Genomic DNA, 27,845 nt, shown 5'->3' with positions numbered 1-27,845 from the left:
TGTGGCCCAGTACAATGTTAAAAGTTAACATTTCTGAAATTGTGCCAAAGAGTACTGCTGCTATAGTATCCTTCAGAAGGCCAGAGCGATGTGCGCAGGGTTTATTTATTTATTTGCTTATTTATTTATTTATTGGATTTGTATGCCGCCCCTCTCCGGAGACTCGGAGCGGCTCACAACAGGAAAACAGTACAAATTTAATGATTAAAAAACAGTTAAAACCCTTAATGTAAAACAGTCATACATCCCAGACAAACCATACATAAAACAGCAGAGGTGGATTTTAAGCAGCTTGTGAAAGGCAAGGAGGGTGGGGGTAATCCTGATCTCTGGGAGGGGGAGTTGATTTCAGAGGGTTGGGGCCGCCACATAATTGCTCTTGCATCTGCATTCTGCACGATCTGAAATTTCCGAACACTCTTCAAAGGTAACCCCATGTAGAGAGCATTGCTTGGCCTCCTGCTTTGACGGCCCCAATCAATGGCAAAAGCGACGCACTTGCTGGAGGAAGCGGCTGGAGCTGCAGCCATGAGGCAGCTGTTCCATGGACGGAACTGTAACCATTAGGTGAGGGGGGTGTAAGGCATGTGGGGTGCGTCCGGCTTCTTTTGCGGCCACAATTGCCTGCAAAAGTAGACACGCTTGCTGGAATCGGCAGCCTGAGCGCCACACAAATCAGCTGCTTTGTGAAGTGGCCTGCTGTGACCCTTTGGGAAGCTGGCAGGCACGAAGGGCTGCCGCCCCCCCCCCCCCACCTCATACTCCTTGGGAGTCAGCCGGAGATTCAGGAGCGATGGGAAACGGCTCAACCTGCGAAGACTCCAGGCTGTCGCTCCAGATAAAGAAGGCTTCGTGCTACGGGGCCTTCTGTTTCCTGACGACCGTGCCTGGGGTGCTGGGTCAAAGCGGGGAATGCAAGCCAGTGTGGAACGGGACAACTTGGCCTCCTTATCCAGGTAAAGAAGACGGAGATGAACCTGGAAGGAGCAGAAGGCAGAGACGCCCAGGGCTGTACTGGGAGAAAGCGGTGGGCGAAAGCAAAGTGACAGCAAGCGCTGAGGGAACTTTTACATTGCCACACTGGAATCGGCGCGCTCGGGTGACGTTACCGAAGCGCGCGGACAGTGACGTTTCTCCCGCGCGCCGCAGAAGGCTGGGCGCCGCTCCTCCGCCATGAGGATCGCGCCGATCCGCGCCAAGAGCCCCGAAGCGGCCGCGCCGCCTTTCCCTCTGTCAGGTTACCTGCTGGTAAGCCGCGCTCCAAGAACCTCGGGAGCCTCCGGGGAGGCTCGTAGGAACCTCGGCCTCTCTTTGGCCGCGCCGCCGGTCTCCCCCGGCTGGAGCCCCTTCCTCCCTCGTGAGGGGGGTCAGGCCCTCCTGAGCAGGGCGAGTGGTCGAATGGAGGAGGCCGGGAGAGCTCCCCGGGGAAGGAAGCTGTTACAGGCCGCTGCCTTCGGGCCTGCCCTGCTTGGCGTCTTCTCCGCCTTCTCCGGGCCGAAGGGAGCCGGTTCCCTCCGCTGCTCTCCCCCCTCCTCATCCGGCTCGGTTTTGATCCTTTTTCTTCCCCAGGACGGGCTGACTCTCATTCTCGCCAGTAGACACGCAGCCCAGGACCCAGAAAACTATACTTTTAAAAATTCGGACGGAATAAAAAGGAAGTAAACGTGCCTTGCCTTCTCCGTCTTAAAAACACGCACAATAGAATTCATATACATAAAGTACTAGTAAAACATACATGCTAATCGAAATAAAAGTTACCAGCTCATCCATTTCTTCTCTGAAGAGATTTACAGCCTCCTTCGTTTTGTTTCTGATGCACCACCAAAAATACTTTCTCCCAAACTAATACAATCCCTACTGCTTCTGTTACTACCTTGTATTTTTCTTTGGTTGTTCAGGCTGCCTTCTGTTGACATTTTGGTCTAGGATCTTATAAATGAAGTTGTTAGCAAGAGAGTAGAAAAATTTGTCAAACCTCTGATTCTTGGAATCAGAGCTGAAGGGAACCTTTAAGCTTTCTAATCCAACCCCCTGCAGGAGACCACATGCTATTTGGCATAGTTGGATTCCTAGCAGATGGTAGGACTAGTGCACTCTAATAACATTTGGAGAATATTTGTAGCTCAGGATTGAAATTAGGGGTCCTTGGTACTCTCTGAGCTTGGTTGTTTTCTTGTAGATGTTTAATTACTCATCAGTGCTAGTCCCAGTGAGCAAACTATTCCTTTTTACCACTGATGATGTTACCTAATTTGGATAATAAACTTTTGCAGGAGAGCAGTTAAGCTCAGAGACCTCCAAGGACCCCTCATACTGGAATCCCCCACCTGTGTTTCTTTGAAAGGCTGATCATCCAATTTAGAAAGGCCTGGTGTTTTATCTTCTGCCAGCCCAAATGGTGCACAAAAGTATCACTTGTTGCTCTTCTTTTCAAGTGTTACTCAAACACTCTCCATAATCCAGGTTGTTAGTTTCTGTGAGGACAAATGCATTGCAACCATGCCACCTTCCTTTTTTCTGTTGAATTTTGTTTAAAAAAAAATTGCAACATTCCAGTCAAGTGTCCTATCAACAAGATTCAGTTAAGGCCTGCACATTTGTTTCCTATGTCAGGGTTTCCAATTCTCTGTTCTGCCTATTGTCTATATTGCTGAAGAAACCTTCGAAATTGTGAGTCGTAGCCCCCTTGGGTTTCAGTGCCAGTCTCTTACATCTCCTCACACCCTGAGATTCTCCCTTTATCTCCTGTGGTGTAATCTCAGAACACATGTTTAGTACCATGATAAATTAGCTTTGGCAGCAGCTTTCGGTCATCATTCATCAGTCTGGCCCAGTGTTCCCTCTAATTTTTTGGGGGGGGGTGAGCGGAAAAGTATAGTGTCTGAGCGGCAGTCCCTTCGGGACTGGGTGGCACAGAAATAATAAGTAAATAAATAAATAAACAAACAAACAAATAAAAAACCCACCCTGTTTTGCCTCAGAGAATTTCAAAATAAAATACTGTACTGTGTGTCTATAACAGTGAGCTCATAATAAGGCAACTCTATCAATATCAAAATGCCACTTAAATAGTTGAGCTAGTTTCAAACTAGATTTTGATTTTCTTTCTCTCTTCGTTACTCCCATTCTTTTTCTTTCTCTTTTCCTTCCTCTCTTTTTTCTATCTGTTTCTCTCTCTTCCTCTCTCTCTCCTTCCTTCTCACTCTTTCCCTCTCGCCTTCTGGGCAGGTTTGGAAAACTCTTGAGTTGATGATGATTTTTAAGTGAGCGATTGCTCACTGCTCAGCTTAGAGGGAACTATGGTCTGGCCATCATTCTTTTGCTCTGGTTTACTATCTAATGAAATTGGGGAAGCGCCGGCTGATCCAGAACATCTTTCTGGTCTTTGTGAAGTGCAACCTGTCTGCTTCCAGGATCCCTTTGTTTAGCTAACACCATTCTTGGCTGCATTGGCTGCCGATCAGTTTCCAGTCACAATTCAAAGTTGGTCATGACCTTTAAAGCCCTACATGGCAATGGACCAGATTACCTCCGGAACCGCCTGCTACCGCACGAATCCCAGCAACCGATAAGGTCCCACAGAGTTGGCCTTCTCCGGGTCCCGTCGACTAAACAATGTTGTTTGGCGGGCCCCAGGGCAAGAGCCTTCTCTGTGGCGGCTCCGGCCCTTTGGAACCAACTCCCCCCGGAGATTAGAACTGCCCCCACCCTCCCTATCTTTCGTAAACTACTCAAGACTCATTTATACCACCAGGCATGGGGGAGTTGAGATAGCTCTTCCCCCTAAGCCATTACAAGTTATGCATGGTATGTTTGTGTGTATGTTTGGTTTTATAATAGGGGTTTTTAGTTGTTTTTTATTATTGGATTGTACATGTTGTGTTTATTATTGTTGTTAGCCGCCCCGAGTCTACGGAGGGGCGGCATACAAATCCAATAAATTATTATTATTATTAATGCGTCTCTGCAACCAGTTGTTCCCTTTCAAGATCTGGTCCTTCATAAGCTATTATTCACAACTGAAAGGATTGACAAAAACTGTCCCTTGCCCTCTCAGTTCCCCCTCCTTGCACAGGGCCTTGTTGTTTCTGAAGATCTATGTGAGTCACTAGAAAGGTTTGAAGATTTGGGGCAGCCTGTTACATGCTGGATACAGACTTGAAAGACATTGTTTCTCATGCCATGTCATTTCTACAGGGTGTGGCTTCAATTCTTCCCAGTAGGGAAAAATTGCCCACTGCTGCTTCTCTCACATTGCAGTAATACCGGACATTGAATGCAGGAGAGTCGTCACGTTTATGCTTATTGATCATTTTGGGCAGATTTCCCCACTGAATTATATGCAGCTTTTTACTTGGCATTTAGATAAGGTAGCTAATAAGCACTGCTTCTAGCAAGATTTGTCTTGAATCTGTGGCATAATATTAGGTTGTATCTCTTCCTTTACTTTCAGGCAAAGTAAAGCAGCATACTTTTTTCTAATGTTAAATGTTTCTTTTCTACTGTGTAAAAAGTGGAGACAGAAAGTCCATGCATTTGCTGGCTTACAAGGAGCGTGGACATGGGCCTCCATGGGCAGGGAATTTTGAGGTTCATGGTGCCCCCTGCTCCTTTGTCAAGCCCAATACAGCTATAGGTATGACTGCCTTAAACCAGCTCTGATTCTGATATAAGGAACTAGCAATGGAGTTATTGTTTAAGAAAAAAGGCTCAATTGGAAACCTCAATTAAGACTTACGTTGTATTCCAACAGCATATTTACTGTTTATTTACCTTAAGTGGTTTCTTGAAGAAAAGTGGAATTAAAATACAATTCTGTGTAAAATTCTGTTTTAATTAAGAGAAACCAAATTGCTGCTACAGATCCAGATTGCCTAATGTTGAAATCACTATAGTAATTGTGTTAATATAAAGGAAACATTTGCCAAAGATTTAACATGGGGCTACCTTTGAAGAGTGTTCGGAAACTTCAACTCGTCCAAAATGCAGCCGCGCGAGCAGTCTTGGCCTTCCAAGAAATGCCCACATCTCGCCATCACTCCGCGGACTGCATTGGCTACCAATCCATTTCCGGGCACAATTCAAAGTGTTGATTATGACCTATAAAGCCCTTCATGGCATAAGACCAGATTATCTCCAAGACCCGCGTTCTGCTGCACAAATCCCTGTGACCGGTGAGGTCCCACAGAGTTGGCCTCCTTAGGGTCCCGTCGACCAAACAATGTCGGCTGGCGGGACCTAGGGGAAGAGCCTTCTCTGTGGGAGCCCCGCCCCTCTGGAATCAGCTCCCCCCAGAGATTCGCACTGCCCCCACCCTCCTCGCCTTCCGAAAAAGCTTAAAAACTCATCTTTGCCGCCAGGCTTGGGACTTTTAGATCTTTCCCCTGATCAATGAATGTTTTAAGTATGAGTGTTGAATGATTGGTTTGATAGGTTTTACTTTCTTTTAATTGAATTTAGTGGTTGTGTTTAATGTAGTATTAATTGGATTTATATTATTGTTCTGTTTTTGTATATGCTGTGAGCCGCCCCGAGTCCTCGGAGAGGGGCGGCATACAAATCCAATTAAATAAGTAAGTAAGTAAGTAAGTAAGTAAGTAAGTAAGTAAGTAAGTAAGTAAGTAGTTTTATTGTTTTATCTCAGAAAAGTGAATTGATAGGATCTTCTTCTTCAGCAGAGGATTGGACTAGAAGACTTCCAAGGTCCCTTCCAGATCTATTCTGATTGATTGATACCCTTTTCTGTTTGAAATAGGCTAATTTAAAGGCTGACTGCCTGAACAAGCCTTTTGCTCAGAGGTGCCATGATCTCACGACAATCATTGAAGATTTTCCTGCCAAGGTAGGAAGCTTTCCCCCACTCAGGGATAATGCGATAATACAGTTTTTTCTTCTTTCAAGGGAACAGTCCCTACTGATTTCAAGCTAAGGCAAGGGATGAATAGGGAGAGCTAAAGAAACAGTGCCTGGAAAGTCCAGAGAGGGAATTTAAGAGGAGACCATATTTCATCTTAAAATCAAGATTTTTAACCAGGCTAGTGTTCTGTCGGGCTCTCTGGTAGACTCCTCCCAAAAATTCACAGGTACAAATTTCAGACACACACGTTTGAAAATTCAAAACAATGTTCTTTATAATGAAAATTCCCTTAAACTAAGCCCTCTTTTCGTATAGCAAAGAGCACTCATCTCCAAACAAACTGGTAATTTGTACAAGTCCCTTATCAGTTCTGTGATACTTAGCTTGCAGCTGTGAGGCAATTCACAGTCCTTCTTTCACAAAGTGAAACACACTTTGCTCTGGTTTAGTTTCAAAGCTACACAAAAGGTCAAAGTCAGCAAAGCAGTCACGAAACACAAAGATCAGATAATCCTCCACAATGGCCAAACCCACAGGCTGCTATTTATAGCAGCCTCACTAATTACCACAGCCCCACCCAACCACAGGTGGCCTCATTTTCTTTGATAATAATCTCTCAGTTGTTGTTGCCTATGCATCGCTCTCCTCATGCGTGGCTGTATCATTAACTCTTGTTCTGAATCCAAGGAGGAGCTAGATAATTGATCTCCTTCTGAGCTGTCTGCCACACTCTCCTCCTCCCTGTCACTCATGTCTTCTTGGTCAGAGCAGCCTTCATCATCAGATTCCAGGGTGGGGGCAATACAGGCCTGCAGCATGTGGATGTCTCCCCCACATCCACAGTCCTTGGGGCAGGAGCTGGGCCAGAGCTAACCACAACAGCTAGTTACACTGAAAAAGGACTAGAAGGACCAACAAAAACGGCTCTAAATAAAAAAAGTAATGATGAACAGATAGGAATGTCTAATGCTGACCTGCAGTGCTTGTTTCTTTTCCTACTTGAAAACAACCCGCCCGGCATCTTTTTGAAAGATGTGCAAACTTTCAGCAGCTCTGGAAAGAAAAGGGGGTGGCTGTACTTCAGAGAGTGCGAAAGGGCAATTGTTCATGAGGTGTAAAACTATAATTGAAAGGAATTGAGAGGAAGAGCTGCAGACCAGACTGGTCAGGTAAGAGGAAGCTGAGCCTGCAGAAGGGGGGTGGGGGGGACATGACAGACTTCTCAGAAGGGTCCCTTCCTAATTTCTTAGACTATAAAGGCAAGAGGAGAGGGTGCAACTTTCAGACTTGTTTCTGTTAATGTAACCTTGCAGTAAAGTTAGTACAGTGATACCTCGTCTTACGAACTTAATTTGTTCCGTGACCAGGTTCGTAAGTAGAAAAGTTCGTAACACAAAGCAATTTTCCCCGTAGGGATCACTGTAAAACCAAATAATGCGTGCAAACCCCATTCCAAAAGTCACCAGTTTTGCCTTGCGCCGCTGGGAATCCCCGCCTCCAGACTTCCATTGCCAGCCGAAGCGCCCGTTCTTGTATTGCTGGGATTTCCCTGAGCCTCCCTTCGCTGGGATTCAAAACAGCTGGCAAAAATGAAGAGAATCCCAGCGAGGGGAGGCTCAGGGGAATCCCAGCGCTTTGGCTGGCAACGTAAGTCCGGAGGCGGGGTATCCCAGCGGTGGCGGCTCGGCTTCGTAAGGTGAAAATAGTTCGGAAGAAGAGGCAAAAAAATCTTAAACCCCGGGTTCGTATCACGAAAAGTTCGTATGAAGAGGGGTTCGTAAGATGAGGTATCTGTCAGAGAACCAGCTAACATCTGGAAAAATAAATTCAATTCCACTGCTGTGTAAACAGAAAGTTCCATTTATTATCAGAGCCATGTCTGGATTCTGCCCTAATAACATCAGCACTGAATTTCACTTCCGTGATTTAGGTTAAAATTCATTCCCACCCCCACAAGTGCATCACATGTACCAATCCGGGGAAAGGAATGCTAGCTTCCCTTGTACAGTGGATCTACAGCTCTGCACAAAGAATGTGCTGTAGTTCCAACCTCTCTCTATCTCTCTCTCACACTCCTCCCATTCCCTATTACTGTTATTCTGTCAGGAGGCCTGACAGTATCACTGTACTAATTCTTCTTGGGGTGCTTCTTGTCTGGGCTACCTCACAAGGCAGACAAGAACAGAAACTGGTCCTGCAAATAATTGTTTGTGCCCACTGGCCTCTGAAGGTGTTTTCTGCAGGGAAGCAGGATCAGAGACTTGACTGAACAGTTTCTACAGCTTCCCATTGATGCATGCAAAGACGAATCATACTGCGAAGAATCAGAAATAAGCTCAAGAGCCTGTGGTATAATCTGCACTTGCAGGCCATAAAAAAGAACAGGAAAGGGATTTAAACAAACTTACCAGCATAATTCTGTAAATCATGGTCCACTTGAACAGCTGTTGAGAGGGCTTTTCAGAGGGCCAAGGAGGTCGCAAGGATCAAGTGATACTAAGGGGAAAGTTCCAAAGAGTGGGATTTTAGCCAGCTCAGAGCAGTAGGATCCCAGGGGAAAAAGATCCCAGTGTGGGTGGGATTCTCAGAGACGGGGATATGCTCTTGGCACAATTGCAAACAGTTGAGAAGAGGAAAAACGAGGGCAGCAGAAAAACAAAAGAGCTTAGCGAAGCTCTGAAGACAAACACGGACATACACAGGGAGATCTCAAGTTACTATGCTAACTGGGACCAGAATTTCCATCACTAAGCAATGTGGTTATAAAGCGTGACCTGTCGTGGCCCTAGCACAGGTCACAAGATGTCTTAGCTTAGCAACAGCCATCTCAGCTGTTAACTGAATCCTGCTTGTCATTAAGTGAGAACCTTTACGTATGATGTATGTGATTATAATTATAAATAAAAACGAAGCCAGAGTTTGAAGTGACTGTCAGGATTTCTCTGTTTTCTGCAGTCACAAAACACAGTATCATTATTGCTGTGAGCTGCCCCGAGTCTGTGGAGAGGGGCGGCATACAAATCTGATAGATAAGTAAATAAATAAATCGTTGTTCTTCTGTCCACTAGCAAGGAGAGCCCGGCTTGTTCCCGGAGCAGGAAACGGTTCAGGGTGCGAGAGGAGGCTCTGGGGAAGTCATCCTTCTGGTTCCAGCAGTGGCTTTTCTGACAACGGCTTTTTTCTTTTCTGCAAAGGAACTGCACGCCATCTTTCCCTGGCTGGTGGAGAACATTTTTGGCAGTTTAGATGGCGTCATTTCCGGGTGGAACCTCCGCTGCCTGCAAGGCAGAACAAACTACACCGAGTACAACGTGGCCCTTGACTTCCTGTCCCCCGGGTGAGTTGGAGCCCCTCGTGTAGAATTGGGCATTAATTTATGACCAAAGTCATAATCTATAACAAGCAGGAAGAGGGAAATTGTGATCCCACTATACAGAGTGCTCATGAGACCACATTTGGAATACTGTGTTCAGTTCTGTAGACCTCACGTACAAAAAGATATTGACAAAATTGAACAGGTCCAAAGACGGGCGACAGAAATGGTGGAAGGTCTTAAGCATAAAACTGATCAGGAAAGGCTTCATGAACTCCATCTGTATAGTCTGGAGGACAGAAGGGAAAGAGGGGACATGATCGAAACCTTTTAAATATGTCAAAAGGTTAAATAAGGTCCAGGAGGGAAGTGTTTTTAATAGGAAAGTGAACACAAGAACAAGGGAGAGAAATCTGGTTGGGGGAAAGATCAGAAGCAACATGAGAAAATATTATTTTACTGAAAGAGTAGTAGATGCTTGGAACAAACTTCCAGCAGACGTGGTTGGTAAATCCACAGTAACTGAATTTAAACATGCCTGGGATAAACATATATCCATCCTAAGATAAAATACAGGAAATAGTATAAGGGCAGACTAGATGGACCATGAGGTTTTTTCTGCTGTCAATCTTCTATGTTTCTATGTTTCTAACTGATTTGATTCGGTGATAATGCTCTTTGAAGACACACAAATCTCCATGTCAAGCGGTTAAAGGCATAAAAACAAAACGGGTTCTGGGAAGTTCCCAGTGATCCATTTGCCTTTTTTTTTTCTTTCTTTCTTTTGCAGAGGCCCGATGATGAAGCTGGTTTACAAGCTCCAAGCGGAGGAATACCGATACGAGTTCCCTGTCTCCCACCTTCCTGTTAGTGTCTGGAAAGGCGGTGATGTTAGAGGGGTATTGAGCTCAGTACAAGTAGTCCTCGACTTACGACCACCATTGAGCCCAAAGTGTCCATTGCTAAGTAAGACATTTGTTAAGTGCATTTATGACTTTTCCTGCCAAGGATGTTAAGTGAATCACTGCAGTTGTTAAGCGAATCTGGCTTCCCTGTTGACACTGCTTGTCGGAAGGTCGCAAAAGGGGATCACGTGACCCTGCGGCTGTTGTAAATGTGAGTCAGTTGCCGACTATCTCAATTTGGGTCACATGACTATAGGGATGCTGCAAGGCTCATAAGTGAAAAAGGGTCATGTGCCACTTTTTTCAGTAATGTAACTTTGAATAGTCACTGTTGTAAGTCGAGGACTAGCTGTACAGAGGTTTTAGCTTGGCAGTCCTGAGTTCTTAATTCCTGGCATGGGGATTCTATTTGTTGATGACCTTTCTGAACTGTTCTTCAACTCCCACCTCCCCTTTTGGCCTTTCTGGGCAACAGTGGCCACGTATTGGGGCTGTAGCAGCTTGGAGCCTTCAGCAGCCTCGGCCAGCTGCTGCCCCCGGCCTGCTACTCCAGTGCTGGCACAGCCACCGCTGCTGAAAAGAGACCCTGAGGACAGAGAGGAGGCAAGTGGGGGGGATTCAAGAGGGAGCAGCCCCATCCCAGGGCTCAGGGGGACCACACCAGGAATGGTAGGATCAGAGCGGGTCTTCACCTAACAGCCGGTGGGATATGATTAACAGCAGGAAGTGCTGAGATCGTGATGGGGTCACGGGACATTGTGCTTTGTGACTGCTTTGCTTAGTGGGAATATTGGTTCCAATTGCCACTGTTAACTGAGGACTATCAATTCAATGAAACTTCCAGCAGACGTGGTTGGTAAATCCACAGTAACTGAATTTAAACATGCCTGGGATAAACATATATCCATTGTAAGATAAAATACAGGAAATAGCATAAGGGCAGATTAGATGGACCAGGAGGTCTTTTTCTGCCATCAATCTTCTATGTTTCTAATCCTTATCCTATGTTTTATGTGTTTTCGTTATGTTGCCTCTTAGAAGGTGTGTCATTGTTTACACTTTCAGGGCCCAGTGAAAAATTCAATTCAAGAACGGATTTTACCAGAATGTTCATTATATCACAACAAAGTCCAGTTCCCTCCCACTGGGGGCCTGAATTTGAACCTGATTCTTAGTATCCTTTGGCCTTGTGAGTGTGGAGTAGTTTCCCTGCACAACAGTGAGAGAGAGAGAGAGAAAGTAAGTGATGTGATGGGCTGGAGGGGGCAGCGGCTGCTGCCAGTAATAGAGGAGAAGCCCCCTCCCCTGATGCCTAAAACCTTTCTGGCACCTTCAGGTTGTGCCCCATGCTGCTCTCACTGGCACTCTGACCACGGAGCTTAGCAGCCAATTGGCTCTTGCAAGGATGTAACTTGCAAAGAAGGGACTGGTAGGACAATTGGCAGATGCTTTTAACCACAAAGCAAGTTCCCTGGAGGTCTTTAAGGGAAGGGGGGTGTTATCCTACAGCAATCTTGGCAATTTTTAGCGCTTGATTTTTTTTCCTAAGCTTATAAAGTTGGTGCGTTTATAATGGGATGCTTCCTTGAAGTTAACCACCTGCTAATGCATTGAGAGGATGGCATACAAATCTAATTAATAAATAAAATAAATAAATAAATGGCTGCCTGCTTCCCTGATAAAGCAAGAGTGTCCTGTGCTTGCCACAACTGGCAGACACTTGTGCTGTTACCGCTTTAGGGAAGGCCGTTAGAGTTGTGTTACCACTCACTGTCTCTCCCCTCTGAGTAGGTGGGGAGTCTTCCCCCTTCCCTGATTCCATGGGGAGGGAGGTTCTATAGGTGGGTGCAGCTTGCAGGCCGTGGACTTTCCCTCCTGCTACTTAGGTTTGCCTGGAAATCTTTTGCACTACAAATAATAATAATAATTATTATTATTATTATTATTATTATTTATTAGATTTGTATGCCGCCCCTCTCCGTAGACTAGGGGCGGCTCACAACAATAACAAAGACAATGTAAGAACAAATCTAATAATTTAAAAAACACTAAAAAAACCCATTATTAAAAGCAAGCATACACACAAACATACCATGTATAAACTGTATAGGCCCAGGGGAGATGTCTCAGTTCCCCCATGCCTGACGGCAGAGATGGGTCTTAAGAACTTTACGAAAGGCAAGGAGGGTGGGGGCAGTTCTGATCTCCGGGGGGAGCTGGTTCCAGAGGGTCGGGGCCGCCACAGAGAAGGCTCTTCTCCTGGGTCCCGCCAAATGACATTGTTTAGTCGACGGGACCCGGAGAAGGCCAACTCTGTGGGACCTAACCGGTCGCTGGGATTCGTGCGGCAGAAGGCAGTCCCGGAGATATTCTGGTCCGATGCCATGAAGGGCTTTATAGGTCATAACCAACACTTTGAATTCTGACCAGAAATTGATCGGCAACCAATGCAGACTGCGGAGTGTTGGTGTAACATGGGCATATTTAGGAAAGCCCATGATTGCTCCCGCAGCTGCATTCTGCACGATCTGAAGTTTCCGAACACTTTTCAAAGGTAGCCCCATGTAGAGAGCATTACAGTAGTCGAGCCTCAAGGTGATGAGGGCATGAGTGACTGTGAGCAGTGAGTCCCGGTCCAGATAGGGCTGCAACTGGTGCACCAGGCGAACCTGGGCAAACGCCCCCCTCACTGTGACCTAAAGTACTGTGTAAAACGGGCCCATCAAATGAAACAGGAGCCGGCCTGCTTTTTCCTTCTTGCTTGGAGGACGTTGCTCCCTTGACTCTCTCCGGCCAGATCCGTATGAATATTACATGTTCTGCTTTGCCATCAGCCTCCTTACCCAGCGGGTGAGTACACTTTGTTCTTGATAGAGTAAAGGGGGGTGTGTGTGAGAAGTAGGCAGAGCGCCGTTGATTTACCTGGGTTTTTTTAAGCCACTTATTTATTTATTCAACTTCATTATTACATTAGCTCCACTTTCTTGTGGAAAAGCCAGTAAGTCTCTTCTAAAGCAGGGCTCCCTAACGCCAAGTCTGCAGCCAAGTAGCTTGTTGGGAACTGCGTTGCTCATGCGGCATGCGTGCTCACAAAACCATTCCACCTCCTCCTTCCCCCGCTCCCCCCCCCCCGCCCACCACCAGTCTGCGGAGCTGGGAAGTTTGGGGACTACAGTTCTAAAGTGCTGGAAATACTGCATCTGTCTTCTATGCCGCTCAGGTCTCTGATTGATTGATTCAATTTTTATGCCACCCTTCCCCTTAGACTCAGGGCGGCTTACAACATTTATTTATTTATTTATTCATTCATTTATTCATTCATTCATTCATTTATTCATTCATTTATTCATTTATTTATTTATTTATTGGATTTGTATGCCGCCCCTCTCCGTAGACTCGGGGCGGCTAACAACAGTAACAAAAAACAGCATGTAAATCCAATACTAAAACAATTAAAAACTCTTATTGTAAAACCAAACATCCATACATACAAACATACCATACATGAATTGTAAAGGCCTAGGGGGAAAGAATATCTCAGTTCCCCCATGCCTGACGGCAGAGGTTGGTTTTAAGGAGCTTACGAAAGGCAAGGAGGGTGGGGGCAATTCTAATCTCCGGGGGGAGTTGGTTCCACAGGGCCGGGGCCGCCACAGAGAAGGCTTTTCCCCTGGGCCCCGCCAAACGACATTGTTAGCAATAGCATTTTTTAACAGAGCCAGCCTATTGCCCCCACACCTGGGTCCTCATTTGACCCACCTCGGAAGGATGGAAGGCTGAGTCAATCTTGAGCCGGTGATTAGATTTGAACTGCTGACCTACAAATCTACAGTCAGATTCAGTGGCCTGCAGTACTGCTCTCTACCTGCTGCGCCACCCCGGCTAATTGTTTCCTGGTTCACCCAAACCCTCTGTGGTGTTTGCAGTTTGAACAAATTCTTCTGCTCATCAAAGGAAAGTTTGCCTTCTTGTTAATCTGCAGGAGTCAATCACTTTTAGCACTGGCCCGTGGTTTATTGGTTATGAATACTAAGATGGGGTTATAAACCTGTGCGTGCAGTGGGCCTTTCTACATGGAGATGAAACAGTGGCTTGTTGCTCCAGGTGGGAAGTTACCTGCCCGTTCCTAGGTGCAAGGAAGCTTTAAGCGTCTTGAGTTTTGACCCCCTGCAGATTGGACTCCGGAGCCCCTTAAGCCCAAGGCGATTCTTTCTGTTTGTGCTTCAGGGCATCTCCAGCATCTGCCCCATCATGTCGAACAGCGCTTACTTCATCCTGGTGGACCGGTACCTGAAGTGGTTCTTGCCCATAGAAGGGAGTGTCCCTCCCATCCCTTCCTCGGAGCCTGGAGGGGTGGTCCCTTCACCTGCTCCCCGGTGGGTATTTGCTGTCCTGCTGGTTGCAGCTGTACAACAGGCAGTTCTGGGGGTGAAGGTGGGGGGATATGTGGAAGGAGCTTCCAGATTAGGGCTCTGCAAAGAAAAGGCCTCCAGTGGTTTTCAGGATGCTAGTAGGAATTTGCAAGCTGGGATGCTGACAGTTGGCAAATGGCCACAAGTGCACCAAGCATGTTGTGTACGTTTGCCGCCTTAAGTTACCAATAAAGTAATAACGGTGGGATATGCAGGGTGCATTCCAAAAGTAATGTGATTTTTTTTTAAAGTAATTCATTATTATTATTATTATTATTATTATTATTATTATTATTTATTTATTTTTATTAATATTGCTTCCTCATTGCTTATTTTACCCCTATGACAATCATTAAGTGTCGTACCACATGATTCTTGACAAATGTATATTTTATTTTATGTACGCTGAGAGCATATGCACCAAGACAAATTCCTTGTGTGTCCAATCACACTTGGCCAATAAAATTCTATCCTATTCTATTCTATTCTATTTATTAGATTTGTATGCCGCCCCTCTCCGAAGACTCGGGGCAGCTCACAACAGTAATAAAAACAATATAGTAGTGGGACAAATCTAATATTAAAAAACATATAAAACCCTATCATTATTTTTTTTAAAAACAAACCAAACAGCACATTCATACCAAACATAAAACAAAGTATAAAAAAGCCTGGGGGAAAGGTCTCTCAACTCCCCCATGCCTGGCAGTATAAGTGAGTCGTGAGTAGTTTACGAAAGACAAGGAGGGTGGGGGCAGTTCTAATCTCCGGGGGGAGTTGGTTCCAGAGGGCCGGGGCCGCCACAGAGAAGGCTCTTCCCCTAGAGCCCGCCAAACAACATTGTTTAGTCGACGACCCAGAGAAGGCCAATTCTGTGGGACCTTATCGGTCGCTGGGATTCGGGCGGTAGCAGGTGGTTTCGGAGGTACTCTGGTCCAATGCCATGTAGGGCTTTAAAGGTCATGACCAACACTTTGAATTGTGACCGGAAAGTGATCGGCAGTCAATGCAACAGATTTGCACAAACACTTAAAATTATTCAAAGTACTGTCCTTGGGCCTCTACACATTTTTTCCAGCGACTCTGCCATGACCGGTACGCACCCTGGAAGGCGTCTTCAGAGACCTCTCACAAGGTCTTCGTCACAGCTGATTGGATCTCTTCTATGTATGAAAAACAGCTTCCTTTCAGGGCTGGGAGCAAAAAGAAGTCTGCTGGGGTGACGTCAAGACTATAGGGGGGATGGGGCAGCATTGGCACCTGGTGTTTGGCCAGGAACTCGCGGACTCGTAGCGCATTGTGGCAAGGTGCGTTTTTCGTCCATAGAAGACATCCAATCAGCCGTGACGAAGACCTTGCGAGAGGTCCCTGAAGACGCCTTCCCGGGCGCGTACTGGTCATGGCAGAGTCGCTGGAAAAAATGTATAGAGGTCCAAGGACAGTACTTTGAAGAATTTTAAGTGTTTGTGCAAATCTGTTCAATAAATTACTTTTTTTAAAAAAAATTGCATTACTTTTGGAACGCACCCTATAAATCGAATTAAGTGGCAGCAACAGAAACAGTGCTACAAAATGCCATTTCTGAAATCATTCCTGTTATCATTTTCTGGAATAAATTAATTGGACTCAAATGTATTCAAGGAACACTGGAGATTTGGCAGCACGCTGAACACATCTCTTTGGCCTTTTCCAGTAGTGCTGGCTAGAATATTTAGCAAATCATTTCTAAAAATGGGAACGAAAGTGGGTCAACCTGGAGGGAGATCCTGCCGTCCAATTGCATGTCAGAAGAACCGTTCCCAGTTGGGTTTGAGGCTTCCTTTCTCTGACCTTGACTTGTGTGTCTGGATGCTCTCTCTTGACCTGCCCTTCTCCTTTTCAAAGCTCTCCCACAATGCCTTTCACCTCCTACGGGATGTATCCCACCAGTCTTCTGAAAAGGCACGTCGCTCATCAGACTTCGGTGAATGCAGACCCCACTTCCCAGGAGATCTGGAGGTCGGAAACGTTGCTTCAGGTGAGCGGCTGGGCTCCACTGTGGGGACAGCTGCGGGCACTCTTTCCTTGGCCCAGGAGAGCAGGGAGAGGGCGGGTACACCTGGGGCCACGAAGGGCCTTCCCACAGCATTTCCCTTGGAGCTGAGGGCCCCTTTGCGCCTTCATGGGCCGCTGATCTTAATCGCACAGGGCCCACAATTGAAACCGCAGCTATCCCTATACAATGGTACCTCTACTTACAAACTTAATTCGTTCCATGACCAGGTTCCTAAGTAGAAACGTTCGTAAGTAGAAGCCATTTTTCCCATAGGAATCAATGTAAAAGCAAACAATGCGTGCAAACCATAGCTGCCCACTCACTGCTTCTCACTGCCCCTGTCACCTCAGCTTTTGGGGAGTTCTCCTTTGCTCCCCTCCTTCTCTTCGTGCTTGCCAGCACAGCTGGGATGCCCCACCCCCAGACTTCTGGCCAGCAAGAAATGAAGAGAATCCCAGCGGGGGGAAGCAAAGGAGTATCCCAACAGCCAGTTGGCAAGCACGAAATGAAGAGAATCCCAGTGGGGGGAAGCAAAGGGGTATCCCAACAGCCGGCTGGCAAGCACGAAATGAAGAGAATCCCAGCGGGGGGAAGCAAAGGGGTATCCCAACAGCCGGCTGGCAAGCACGAAATGAAGAGAATCCCAGTGGGGGGAAGCAAAGGGGTATCCCAACAGCCAGCTGGCAAGCACGAAATGAAGAGAATCCCAGCGGGGGGAAGCAAAGGGGTATCCCAACAGCCGGCTGGCAAGCACGAAATGAAGAGAATCCCAGCGGGGGGAAGCAAAGGGGTATCCCAACAGCCGGCTGGCAAGCACGAAATGAAGAGAATCCCAGTGGGGGGAAGCAAAGGGGTATCCCAACAGCCGGCTGGCAAGCACGAAATGAAGAGAATCCCAGCGGGGGGAAGCAAAGTATTCCAGTGGCCATCCCAAGCACGAAATGAAGAAAATCACAGCGGGGGGGAAGCAAAGGGGTATCCCAGCGAGGTAATGACAGGCGTTTCAGCCGGCAACAGAAGTCTGGAGGCGGGGCATCCCAGCGGCGCCGGCTCGGGTTTGTAAGTAGAAAATGGTTCGTGAGTAGAGGCAAAAAAATCTTAAACCTGCAGTTCGTATCTCGAAAAGTTCGTAAGTAGAGGCGTTCATAAGTAAAGGTACCACTGTATTGTAAGCAGGCAAGAGTCGGCTTATTCGGGCTGATAATTAGGGCAAACAATACTTTTGTAATAGCACCAGGGGTTGCTTACCTGCATAAGAGCTGAAGCGTGCCTTGAATTGTATGATTAATAAGGAATGGAATAAACAATTATAGTCTTGGAAAGATGGGGAGTGATCTGGCAGGACAGTGTCTCGCTTTGGGGTTCCCTTCGGCCCCTGACTGTCCCTTCTTCCTCAGGTCTTCGTGGAGATGTGGCTCCACCACTATTCCCTGGACATGTATCAGAAGTTGCAGTCTCCCCACATCAAGGTAAGCAGAGGGACAGTGGGGGTGGGGAAGGGGTGGGGAGGAGTTGCCAGAGGATGGAGAGAGCTCTTCTCTGCATTGGAGTGAGAAGCAGCGGCCGCCTTCAATGAGGCAGAGATTTTCCAGGAGTGAGAAAATGATTTGGTAAGGCGGGGTGGCACGGATTGCGCAAAGGAAGGGATTCGGCTGCTACAGTCACCGGAGTTCGGTGCCGGACTCACTGGAAGGGCTTCAAAGGGCGCCCTACAAAGTCTTGGGGAAGGAGACCTTTCTGACTGGCAGCAGCCATCCCAGGGACAAGAGGTAACTGCAGTTTAATGTTTCCAAATGTAAAATAATGCATTTGTGGAAAAGGAATCCTCAATCTGAGTATTGCATTGGCAGTTCTGTGTTAGCAAAAACTTCAGAAGAGAAGGATTTAGGGGTAGTGATTTCTGACAGTCTCAAAATGGGTGAGCAGTGCAGTCAGGCAGTAGGGGAAAGCAAGTAGGATGCTTGGCTGCATAGCTAGAGGTATAACAAGCAGGAAGAGGGAGATTATGATCCCGCTATATAGAGTGCTGGTGAGACCACATTTGGGATACTGTGTCCAGTTCTGGAGACCTCACTTACAAAAAGATATTGACAAAATTGAACGGGTCCAAAGACGGGCTACAAGAATGGTGGAAGGTCTTAAGCATAAAACGTATCAGGAAAGACTTCATGAACTCAATCTGTATAGTCTGGAGGACAGAAGGAAAAGGAGGACATGATCGAAACATTTAAATATGTTAAAGAGTTAAATAAGGTTCAGGACGGAAGTGTTTTTAATAGGAAAGTGAACACAAGAACAAGGGGACACAATCTGAAGTTAGTTGGGGGAAAGATCAAAAGAAACGTGAGGAAATATTATTTCACTGAAAGAGTAGTAGATCCTTGGAACAAACTTCCAGCAGACGTGGTTGGTAAATCCACAGTAACTGAATTTAAACATGCCTGGTATAAACATATATCCATCCTAAGATAAAACACAGGAAATAGTATAAGGGCAGACTAGATGGACCATGAGGTCTTTTTCTGCCGTCAGTCTTCTATGTTTCTATTTTTCTAGGTAGTCTGTACAATTAACCTTAAGCAGCCATTAAGTACTTAGCTAGCAGCTGTGAAGAAACTTCACACCCCTTCTTCTTCCAACGAAGTGAGACACAAACACACACACACACACAGGTGGCTCTGCTTTGTTTTCAAAGGCGTGAAAAATCAACAAAGTCCAGAAACCAGCAACACAGGATTCCTGACGATCTGCGATCAGATACTCTTTCACAATGGCCAAACCCACACGCTGCTATTTATATCAGCAGCCCTAATTACAGCAGCCCCACCCAACCACAGGTGGCCTCATTTTGCCTTGTAATAATCCTTCAGTTGTTGTCTCCTATGCATCACTCTACTCATGCGTGGATGTGTCATTAATTCTTGTTCAGAATCCAAAGATGATACAGATGATTGATCTCCTCCCAGGCTGTCTGCCAAACTCCCCTCTTCCCTGTCACTCATGCTGCCTTGGTCAGAGGAGGCTTCATCGGCAGATTCCATCGGGAGTAAAACAGGCCTGCGGCATGTGGATGTCTCCCCCACATCCACCTGCACATTCCTTGGGGCAGGAGCTGGGCCAGAGCTAACCACAACAGACACCAGCTGCAGCATCCTGAACCAACACGGACTTTTTGTTGGGGTCAAATTTGAAACAACCGCAACAGCAATCCTTCGTATGAATAGAACCAAGTTAAGCTGACAGATTCTGATTTGTCGTTAAGGAAGACTTCAGATTTAGTCACAGTTAACTGAAGTGAGGTTCCACATTATTGTAGATGTATTTTCTCCTGCAAGAAGTCCTTGGAGGGATCCAGTGATTTTCTCCAATCCCACCAAGAAACCCACCCTCATGTGTGACCTCCACAGATCTCCTTCCTTCCTGCTTCCTAATAGTTCTGCTTCCTACCTGGTTTGAATATTTGGAGGTAGGAAGCAAGCTAGGATTAATTTCTAAGCCAGGACATAGCAAATTGAACAGGTGGGCAGAACTTGGCTAAGGCTGGTTATGACAGAAATGGGGTGTTGCCAGAGGGGGTTACTTTGCAGGCACAGCTGCCACTGTGTTCTGGCTTTGTGATGGTTGACTCCATGGGACTCATCCTTTGTCTTTCATCCCCATCTGAGTCCATTCTGAGTCCATTCTCACTGGGTTGTGTTTTTTTTTTGTTTCTTTCCTTTTTCATCTCTCTCCCCCTTTTCCCACCCCTTCTTCTGTTGTCTCTCAGCTGGAGGTTCTCCAATACCGATTCTCTTTATCCAGCATCCATCATGTCCAATCCAGCCACCAGGCCCTCCATACATACCAAGTATTTCTACCTTTTCATTTCATTTCATTTTCTTTGTATTTTAAATGAAACACCTGCTGAAACGGAGACACCTAAAACACACACGGCAGAAGGGAGGCAAATCGCTCTCCCCTTTCCCCACGGCCTCAGCAATAACTGGGGATAGCACTCCAGGAAGATGGGATGGTGGCCAGGGTCTTCAGCCCCCACTGAGCTGACCACACAGCACGATTAAAGGCCGGGAGAATTAGGGCGATATGGAGGCAGCAGTCCATCCCTAGCAAGAAGTCTCTGGAATCACCACAGCCGAGGAGGCGCCCAGACCAGGAAACAGACCCGGCTGGTCTTTGCTAAAGGCTCCACCTGCCTACATCCCTTGATGCTCCTGGGAAGAGAGGCCTCTGGGTTCGCGAGATGCATCCACGGGAGGGGTACCAATTCACTTCTAGCCAAAGCCAGCTGCTCAAAATGGGTGAACAGTGCAGTCAGGCGATAGGAAAAGCAAGTAGAATGCTTGGCTGCATAGCTAGAGGTATAACAAGCAGGAAGAGGGAGTTTGTGATCCCGCTATACAGAGCGCTGGTGAGACCCCATTTGGAATACTGTCTTCAGTTCTGGAGACCTCACCTACAAAAAGATATTGACAAAATTGAACGGGTCCAAAGACGGGCTACAAGAATGGTGGAAGGTCTTAAGCATAAAACCTATCAGGAAAGACTTCATGAACTCAATCTGTATAGTCTGGAGGACAGAAGGGAAAGGGGGGACATGATCGAAACATTTAAATATGTTAAAGGGTTAAATAAGGTTCAGGAGGGAAGTGTTTTTAACAGGAAAGTGAACACAAGAACAAGGGGACACAATCTGAGGTTAGTTGGAAAGATCAGAAGCAATATGAGAAAATATTATTTTACTGAAAGAGTAGTAGATGCTTGGAACAAACTTCCAGCAGACGTGGTTGGTAAATCCACAGTAACTGAATTGAAACATGCCTGGGATAAACATATATCCATCCTAAGATAAAATACAGGAAATAATATAAGGGCAGACTAGATGGACCAGGTGGTCTTTTTCTGCCGTCAATCTATGCTCACAGCTAGAAAATCCTATCCCATCCTAATTTGTGTGACTCTCAGGAGGAAGCCCTGCGAATGAGCTCTGCACAGCTGGCCCTGCTGCAATCAGATTCTCTGCATCCTTTAGTTCTTCCCTTGTAACATCTGGGGTTCTCTCGAGAAAGAGCATTTTACCCAGTGATGGGCTACCAAAATTTTTACTGCCACACTGTGGGTGTGGCTCATGCATTTCCTTTCAACATCTTTCAGTGCAAATTGAGTGCTCTGGGGTGGAGCTCCATTTTCGCTACCCCACTGTGTCCCCACCGCCCCCCAGTCCGGGCAGTAGCCCATCCTGATTTTTTACTATATAAAATGTATGTACACACACACACACACACACACACAGCTCTTCAAAAATTATACACATTCAATCTCATTTACTGTGATAGGAAAAACATGCCCAGAAGGGAAAAAAGAAACAAAATCAAAATTTTGCTACCGGTACTGCGTACCTGACCGTACCCGTAGAAGCCCATCACTGATTTTACCTATCACTCGATGCTACGAGCTCTGATTTGTGGCTTGTACTAGAGTGGCCTCTGTCCTGTCACCTGCCAGTTTTCAAGCCACACAGCTATTTCACACTAAGCTAAAACCAAACTAAGTTCATTTTGCCCCAGCCTGGTAGTCAGCCCAGCAGTTCTGGGTGCTGGGGGCCTTTTATTCTTTATGCTGAATCTGTATAGTCTGGAGGACAGAAGGAAAAGGGGGGGGGACATGATCGAAACATTTAAATATGTTAAAGGGTTAAATAAGGTTCAGGAGGGAAGTGTTTTAATGGGAAAGTGAACACAAGAACAAGGGGACACAACCTGAAGTTAGTTGGGGGAAAGATTAAAAGCAACGTGAGAAAATATTATTTTACAGAAAGAGTAGTAGATGCTTGGAACAAACTTCCAGCAGACGTGGTTGGTAAATCCACAGTAACTGAATTTAAACATGCCTGGGATAAACATATCCATTGTAAGATAAAATACAGGAAATAGTATAAGGGCAGACTAGATGGACCAGGAGGTCTTTTTCTGCCGTCAGTCTTCTATGTTTCTATGCCAGAGTCCCTGTGGCTCAGCCCTCTTTGCGATATGCCCCAATTGAGCATAGCAAGCTAGCAGTGATGGCAATGGCATGTAGACTTATTGCTTCACAGTTTTTTACAGCCCTCTCTAAGCGGCTTACAGAGTCAGCATATTTCCCCCAATAACCCACATTTTTCTAAACTCTGAAGGATGGAAGGCTGATCAGTACCATTTGCATGTTCTCAGTTTGGGTGCATTTTCTGTGCTTCTTCTAGACTTCCTTGGTGGTGGGGACCTAACTTTATTTCTCTCCTTCACCTTCTTTGCCTTTGTCTTCTGCTGTGGCTTTCAATTTAGGAGTCTTTCAAGCCCACTGAGGAACACGTCTTGGTTATCCGGCTGCTCCTGAAGCACCTACACGCCTTCAGCAACAGCGTAAAATCAGAACCGATTTCTCCTTCAGGGCATTCACACACTGCGAGTCCACTAGAGGAATTCAAAAGGTCTGTACTTGTATATACTCCTGGTCAGTTGGAGGATGGCGAAGAGTTTGCAGACTCTGACACAGATAGTGTTTATGAATTAGTGGCAGGTCCTGGGTTACAGGTGTCAGAACAGGTGGGAGGCCAGCCACAGGACGTTGCTATGAGTCCAGACTCCAGTGAAGAAGAGACAGATAATAGATGGTTAAATCCGCATTTCAGGAGGGTGCAGAGGCGCAGGGAACAAGTGTTAGGGAAGAAGTATTAAGGGGAGGAACGGGTTAATTACCGAAGTGATTTATTCGTCACGTCCGGGTGCCAGTGGGGAAGAAGGGCGGAGTTTTCAGTGTTGTAAATCCATCATGGACGTGTGCCGACATGGCTACAAAGTAAGCTAGTTTATTCTCTGCTATTTAACAGCTGTTTTTATTGCTTTGAACTACAGCTGCCTAGACATAAATCTTAAGATAAGGGAGGAGGTCTGGAGGAATGCTTTTGTGTGCTCTAATCGTTAAGATATGAGAGGAGAGAATTGGACTGCCTGAAATGCATTTTGAATACGGAGGGGAGGAGAAATAAAAATTGAGGTTTTGTTTACAAAACCCTGCACTCAGTAAGCGTTATTTCCAATTTAACCAAAGTTCTAACCAGAATCCAGAACAGGACTTAACAGGGAAAACGAAACCTGGTATTGTTGGGAGCTTGAATGAGCTCACCCAGGCAGGGACCAAGATTTCTCCACGGACCACCAAAATTTTCTCGCGGACCATCAGTGGTCTGTCAGTTGAAATGTAGCTGTCTCTGCCGCATCCCCTTTCATTGGGGCAAAGTGCTTTTTTTCCTTGTAGGGACCAGTTGGCTAACTTTGTGGGGTGTCTTTGCAGGATTGTGATCCCTCGGTTTGTTCAGCAGAAACTCTACATATTTCTTCAGCACTGCTTTGGTCACTGGCCTCTGGATGCGTCTTTCAGAGCTGTAGGTATCGTTTGGGTGTTGATTGTGCTTGTATTTGTCCTTTCAGAGCATTGATATAATTACCCTGTTTCCCCAAAAATAAGACGTACCCCGAAAGTAAGGCATGTCAGAGGTTTTGCAGAATTTGCTAATACAAGGCACCCCCCGAAAATAAGGCGTAGTCAAGTTTACATACGGTACGGTGGAAAAACATACGGTACCATTCAAAGCTGTTCATAGCAGTTCCGTAATAATGTGGCGTCCCCTGCTGGCCCCTTCCATCGCTTTGTACCGTCCAGTACAGCAGACACAGTCTGCTGCTGTCTCACTGCCATTACAGTCTCCACTACAGTGCATAGACTATAGTTCCTCTGATGCAATAGTGGGAGTATACTGTTGTACCATATAAGTTCCGTCATTTGTGTGTGTGGATGCCATACTGACAGGTACCGTACCGTAATCAGTGTACCGTACGGTACACTTTCTTTGGGGGTGTCAGCTTTTCTGCCTGTGAATTTGTCTTATTTGAGAAATATAAGGCACCCCCCCGAAAATAAGACGTAGCACAACTTTTGGAGCAAAAATTAATATAAGACAGTGTCTTATTTTTGGGGAAACACAGTAGTACTGCTAATTTCTGGGAAGTCTTGGAAGTTCCTTCCATGCAGAACTTTGTGAAGCAGGATCAGGTTGCACAGCTTCAGTCAGTAAAATAATAGTGATGTTTTTTTTAAAAAAAACCAAGATTATTAAAAATATCACTCTTAGCTTCTACAGTAAATTATCCTATATTATATTAATAATAATTAGTAGTATATTTCTCTTTATGTGATATTTTTCACATAAAGAAAAAATATTAAATTACATGTCAGCTTCATTAAAGTAATAATATGTGGTCTATATACCATAAATTTAATTGAAAGAGCCACAAGTGGGGAAACTAGCAAGTTTTGTATTGGAAGTTAAGATGAGGGAATGAGAGAAATGAGTCTTGAAAATGTAGCTAACAACTGGGAACAAAACAAAGAAGAGACCCGAGGCAATGCAATAACTATCATGGCATTTAATATTTGCAGCCCAGATTGAAACCGTTCATTAAATCTTGGCCCTATAAAAGGGGAGTGTGGAGTCTTTCCTTCACTTTAGTAGCATGTCCTTAAAAGGCAAAGAGTTGGCACTGTTCATTTTCATGGGGTGCCCCAGTGTTTCCAGGGAGACTTGACAACCCTTTTAGCAATTCTGTAGGTTGTATGGTAAGTCCAAATTTATTAACAGATAAATAAATTCCAATGTTGGCAATACAATTGAACAAGATATTGACCTATTCAAATGGTTTTCAAGAGCTGAGATAACACGAGGCAGTAAAAAAAAAAAAATTATACCTGGAAATAAAAAAGTAGTTTCAGTATTTGTAAGAAACATATAGGGCCTAGACATAAAATTACTCTTCTAACGTAGTGAACTTCCGAACCTTGGTTTGAGGAATAGCAGGCCTTGCCAGGAAGGGATTGTAAAACAGGAGGAAAACATGTCTATGTTTGGATATGAAATTCGTAGGAACGATGTCCATGATGCATTAAGGACGAGGTGACCCATATTCCAAGCCAAGCAACAATCAAGGATAACATGATAAAGTGAGTTAGTCAGTTCCTAAGAACTATGATGGAATATGGTGGAATAACAGAAAAACAACCCCAAATATGGACAGACTATGGACAAAAGGAAGGGGTGTAGACAAGGTGTTAAGAAACCTATATAAGATGATCCTTGTAGTTAAGTAATTTACCTTCAGAGGAACACGGGTACCCTTCCCATGACCTCTTCAGGTCCCTGTATGATCATACCGGTCAAATGTGTTCTATGTTTTCTATATCTTTCTATATTTTCTATATTACCGTATGTTGTTAATAAAGACTTTTTCTTTTATTCTCTTGGTCTGGGGAATTTTTCTAACAGTATTCATAACTTTTGGTGTCCACATCTGGTCTATCTTGTAGCCCCCTTCCAATGTGGAATGGATGTTGGTCTTCCTAACCATAACTTCACAACATGATGGATGAAGAAAGCTTTAAGTGCAGATATACATTTAAAACCCCCATTTGTTCCTGCAGGTTCTGGAGATGTGGTTAAGCTACTTACAGCCTTGGAGATACGCACCGGAGAAGCAGCTGCCAAGCACAGAAGTTCCACCTCGCAGCGTATCAGAGAAATGGTGCGTCCTGGGTTGGAGCCCTTGGAGCTCCTGCACATCTGGCCAGCGGGCTTTGCTCCCAGCCTAGGGCCGATTGGGTGGAAGGGGGCGTGCAAGGGGGCAGGCCCTCAAGCGGCTGCCTGGGCAAGCTCATTCAAGGGCGCTGGAGGCAGCAACGGGTGTGGCTGCAGCAGGGGCATACGGGGGAGGCTGGGGTGCTTTTATGCCCCCCTCCCCTTTTTCTCCAGCTCTGACCATTGCTGCTTACCTTTGAAAAGTGTTCGGAAACTTCAGATCGTGCATAATGTAGCCGCGAGAGCAATCATGGGCTTTCCTAGATATGCCCATGTCTCATCAACACTCCGCGGCCTGCACTGGCTGCCGATCAGTTTCCGGTCACAATTCAAAGTGTTGGTTATGACCTATAAAGCCCTACATGGCATTGGACCAGAATATCTCCAGGACCGCCTTCTGCCACACGAATCCCAGCGTCCGATTAGATCCCACAGAGTTGGCCTTCTCCGGATCCTGTCGACCAAGCAATACCGTCTGGCGGGACCCAGGGGAAGATCCTTCTCTGTGGCAGCCCCGACCCTCTGGAATCAACTCCCCCCGGAGATTAGGACTGCCCCCACCCTCCTTGCCTTTCATAAGCTCCTGAAAACCCACCTATGTCGCCAGGCATGGGGAAATTGATATACCCCTACCTGTTCCAATTTATGTATGGTTTGTCTGGTTGTATAATTGTTTTTATAAGGGTTTTTTAATTGTTTTTAATATTGGATTTGTATATTATGTATACAGTCTTCGGAGAGGGGCAGTATACAAATCTAATAAATTATTATTAATTATTATTATTGTTGTTGTGAGCCACCCCGAGTCCTCAGAGAGGGGCGGCATACAAATCTAATAAATAATAATAATAATAATAATAATAATAATAATAATAATAATAATAATATGATGATGATGATGATGATGATGATGATGTAGATGTAGGGTCATTGGGCCCATGGAAATGTCCCTGCACTCTAATGGTCTTTCCGCTCAGCTTTTGCTCAGCTTTTCAGTGCCAGGAAGGGCCACACCTCTGTGACCCAGATTTGCCAGAACCGGTTGTCCTGGGTGCCTCTGAGCTGGTCAGAAAAGCGACTGACCAGGCTCTCTGCTGGCTGTTTTCTTAAAGGGAGCCTTTTGTCCAGGAGAACCTACTGCTCTACACAAAGCTCTTGTTCAGCTTTCTCAACCGAGCTCTCCGCACAGACCTGGTCAGCCCCAAGAATGCCCTGATGGTGTTCAGGGTGGCCAAGGTGTTTGCTCAGCCCCACCTGCCTGAAATGATCCAGAGAGGTAAGAAATGGCCCCGCCCCACCTTCTTTGTGGCTTTCCCTGGCCTGAGGCTGGTCGGCCACTCCCGTCTCTCTCTCTCTCTCTGCAGCAGAGCAGCTGTTCCTGGAAGCCGATCTGAGCCTTCCCCACCGCCAGCACCGCCTCTTCCTCAGTCCCTCGCTGGGGGGCAGCTTCCTGTCAGGCCGGGCCCCCACCGTCATGGACGCCTCCTTCAAAGTGAAGAGCCACGTCTACAGCCTCGAAGGGCAGGACGTCCAGTACAGGCAGATGTTTGGCACCGAAGTCAGAAACCTGGTAGGTTGGTTGGCACAGGGAAGCCCCTCTGTCCATAGAACCCTGGCCCTGCAGCACCAAAGACCCCCACCCCCAGGGCACGGGGCCAAGTG

General features: G+C 46.1%; 1 protein-coding gene across 2 annotated transcripts in view; it reads left to right on the top strand.

Annotated features, from left to right (window-relative positions):
* Window positions 1-1,091: 1,091 nt before the first annotated feature.
* The window catches only part of SMPD4 (sphingomyelin phosphodiesterase 4), a 35,265-nt gene continuing 8,511 nt past the window's right edge, over window positions 1,092-27,845 (top strand). Inside the window, exons 1-15 of one of the 2 annotated variants that reach the window (XM_070762523.1) lie at window positions 1,125-1,248; window positions 5,756-5,842; window positions 9,052-9,194; window positions 9,961-10,036; window positions 11,141-11,249; window positions 12,873-12,925; window positions 14,303-14,451; window positions 16,372-16,504; window positions 17,920-17,991; window positions 20,289-20,369; window positions 22,840-22,985; window positions 23,849-23,939; window positions 26,030-26,130; window positions 27,296-27,459; window positions 27,548-27,753. In XM_070762523.1, coding sequence (XP_070618624.1) covers window positions 1,174-1,248; window positions 5,756-5,842; window positions 9,052-9,194; window positions 9,961-10,036; window positions 11,141-11,249; window positions 12,873-12,925; window positions 14,303-14,451; window positions 16,372-16,504; window positions 17,920-17,991; window positions 20,289-20,369; window positions 22,840-22,985; window positions 23,849-23,939; window positions 26,030-26,130; window positions 27,296-27,459; window positions 27,548-27,753 — 1,686 coding nt within the window. In that variant the 5' untranslated portion in view covers window positions 1,125-1,173. Of the gene's footprint in view, window positions 1,249-5,755; window positions 5,843-9,051; window positions 9,195-9,960; window positions 10,037-11,140; window positions 11,250-12,872; window positions 12,926-14,302; window positions 14,452-16,371; window positions 16,505-17,919; window positions 17,992-20,288; window positions 20,370-22,839; window positions 22,986-23,848; window positions 23,940-26,029; window positions 26,131-27,295; window positions 27,460-27,547; window positions 27,754-27,845 lie in introns of both variants that reach the window. The other variant, XM_070762524.1, reaches the window with a different exon arrangement.

Source organism: Erythrolamprus reginae, chromosome 10 (genome assembly GCF_031021105.1).
Source record: "Erythrolamprus reginae isolate rEryReg1 chromosome 10, rEryReg1.hap1, whole genome shotgun sequence".
NCBI classification, from domain to species: Eukaryota; Metazoa; Chordata; class Lepidosauria; order Squamata; family Dipsadidae; genus Erythrolamprus; species Erythrolamprus reginae.
This window is presented reverse-complemented; position numbering and strand designations above follow the sequence as displayed.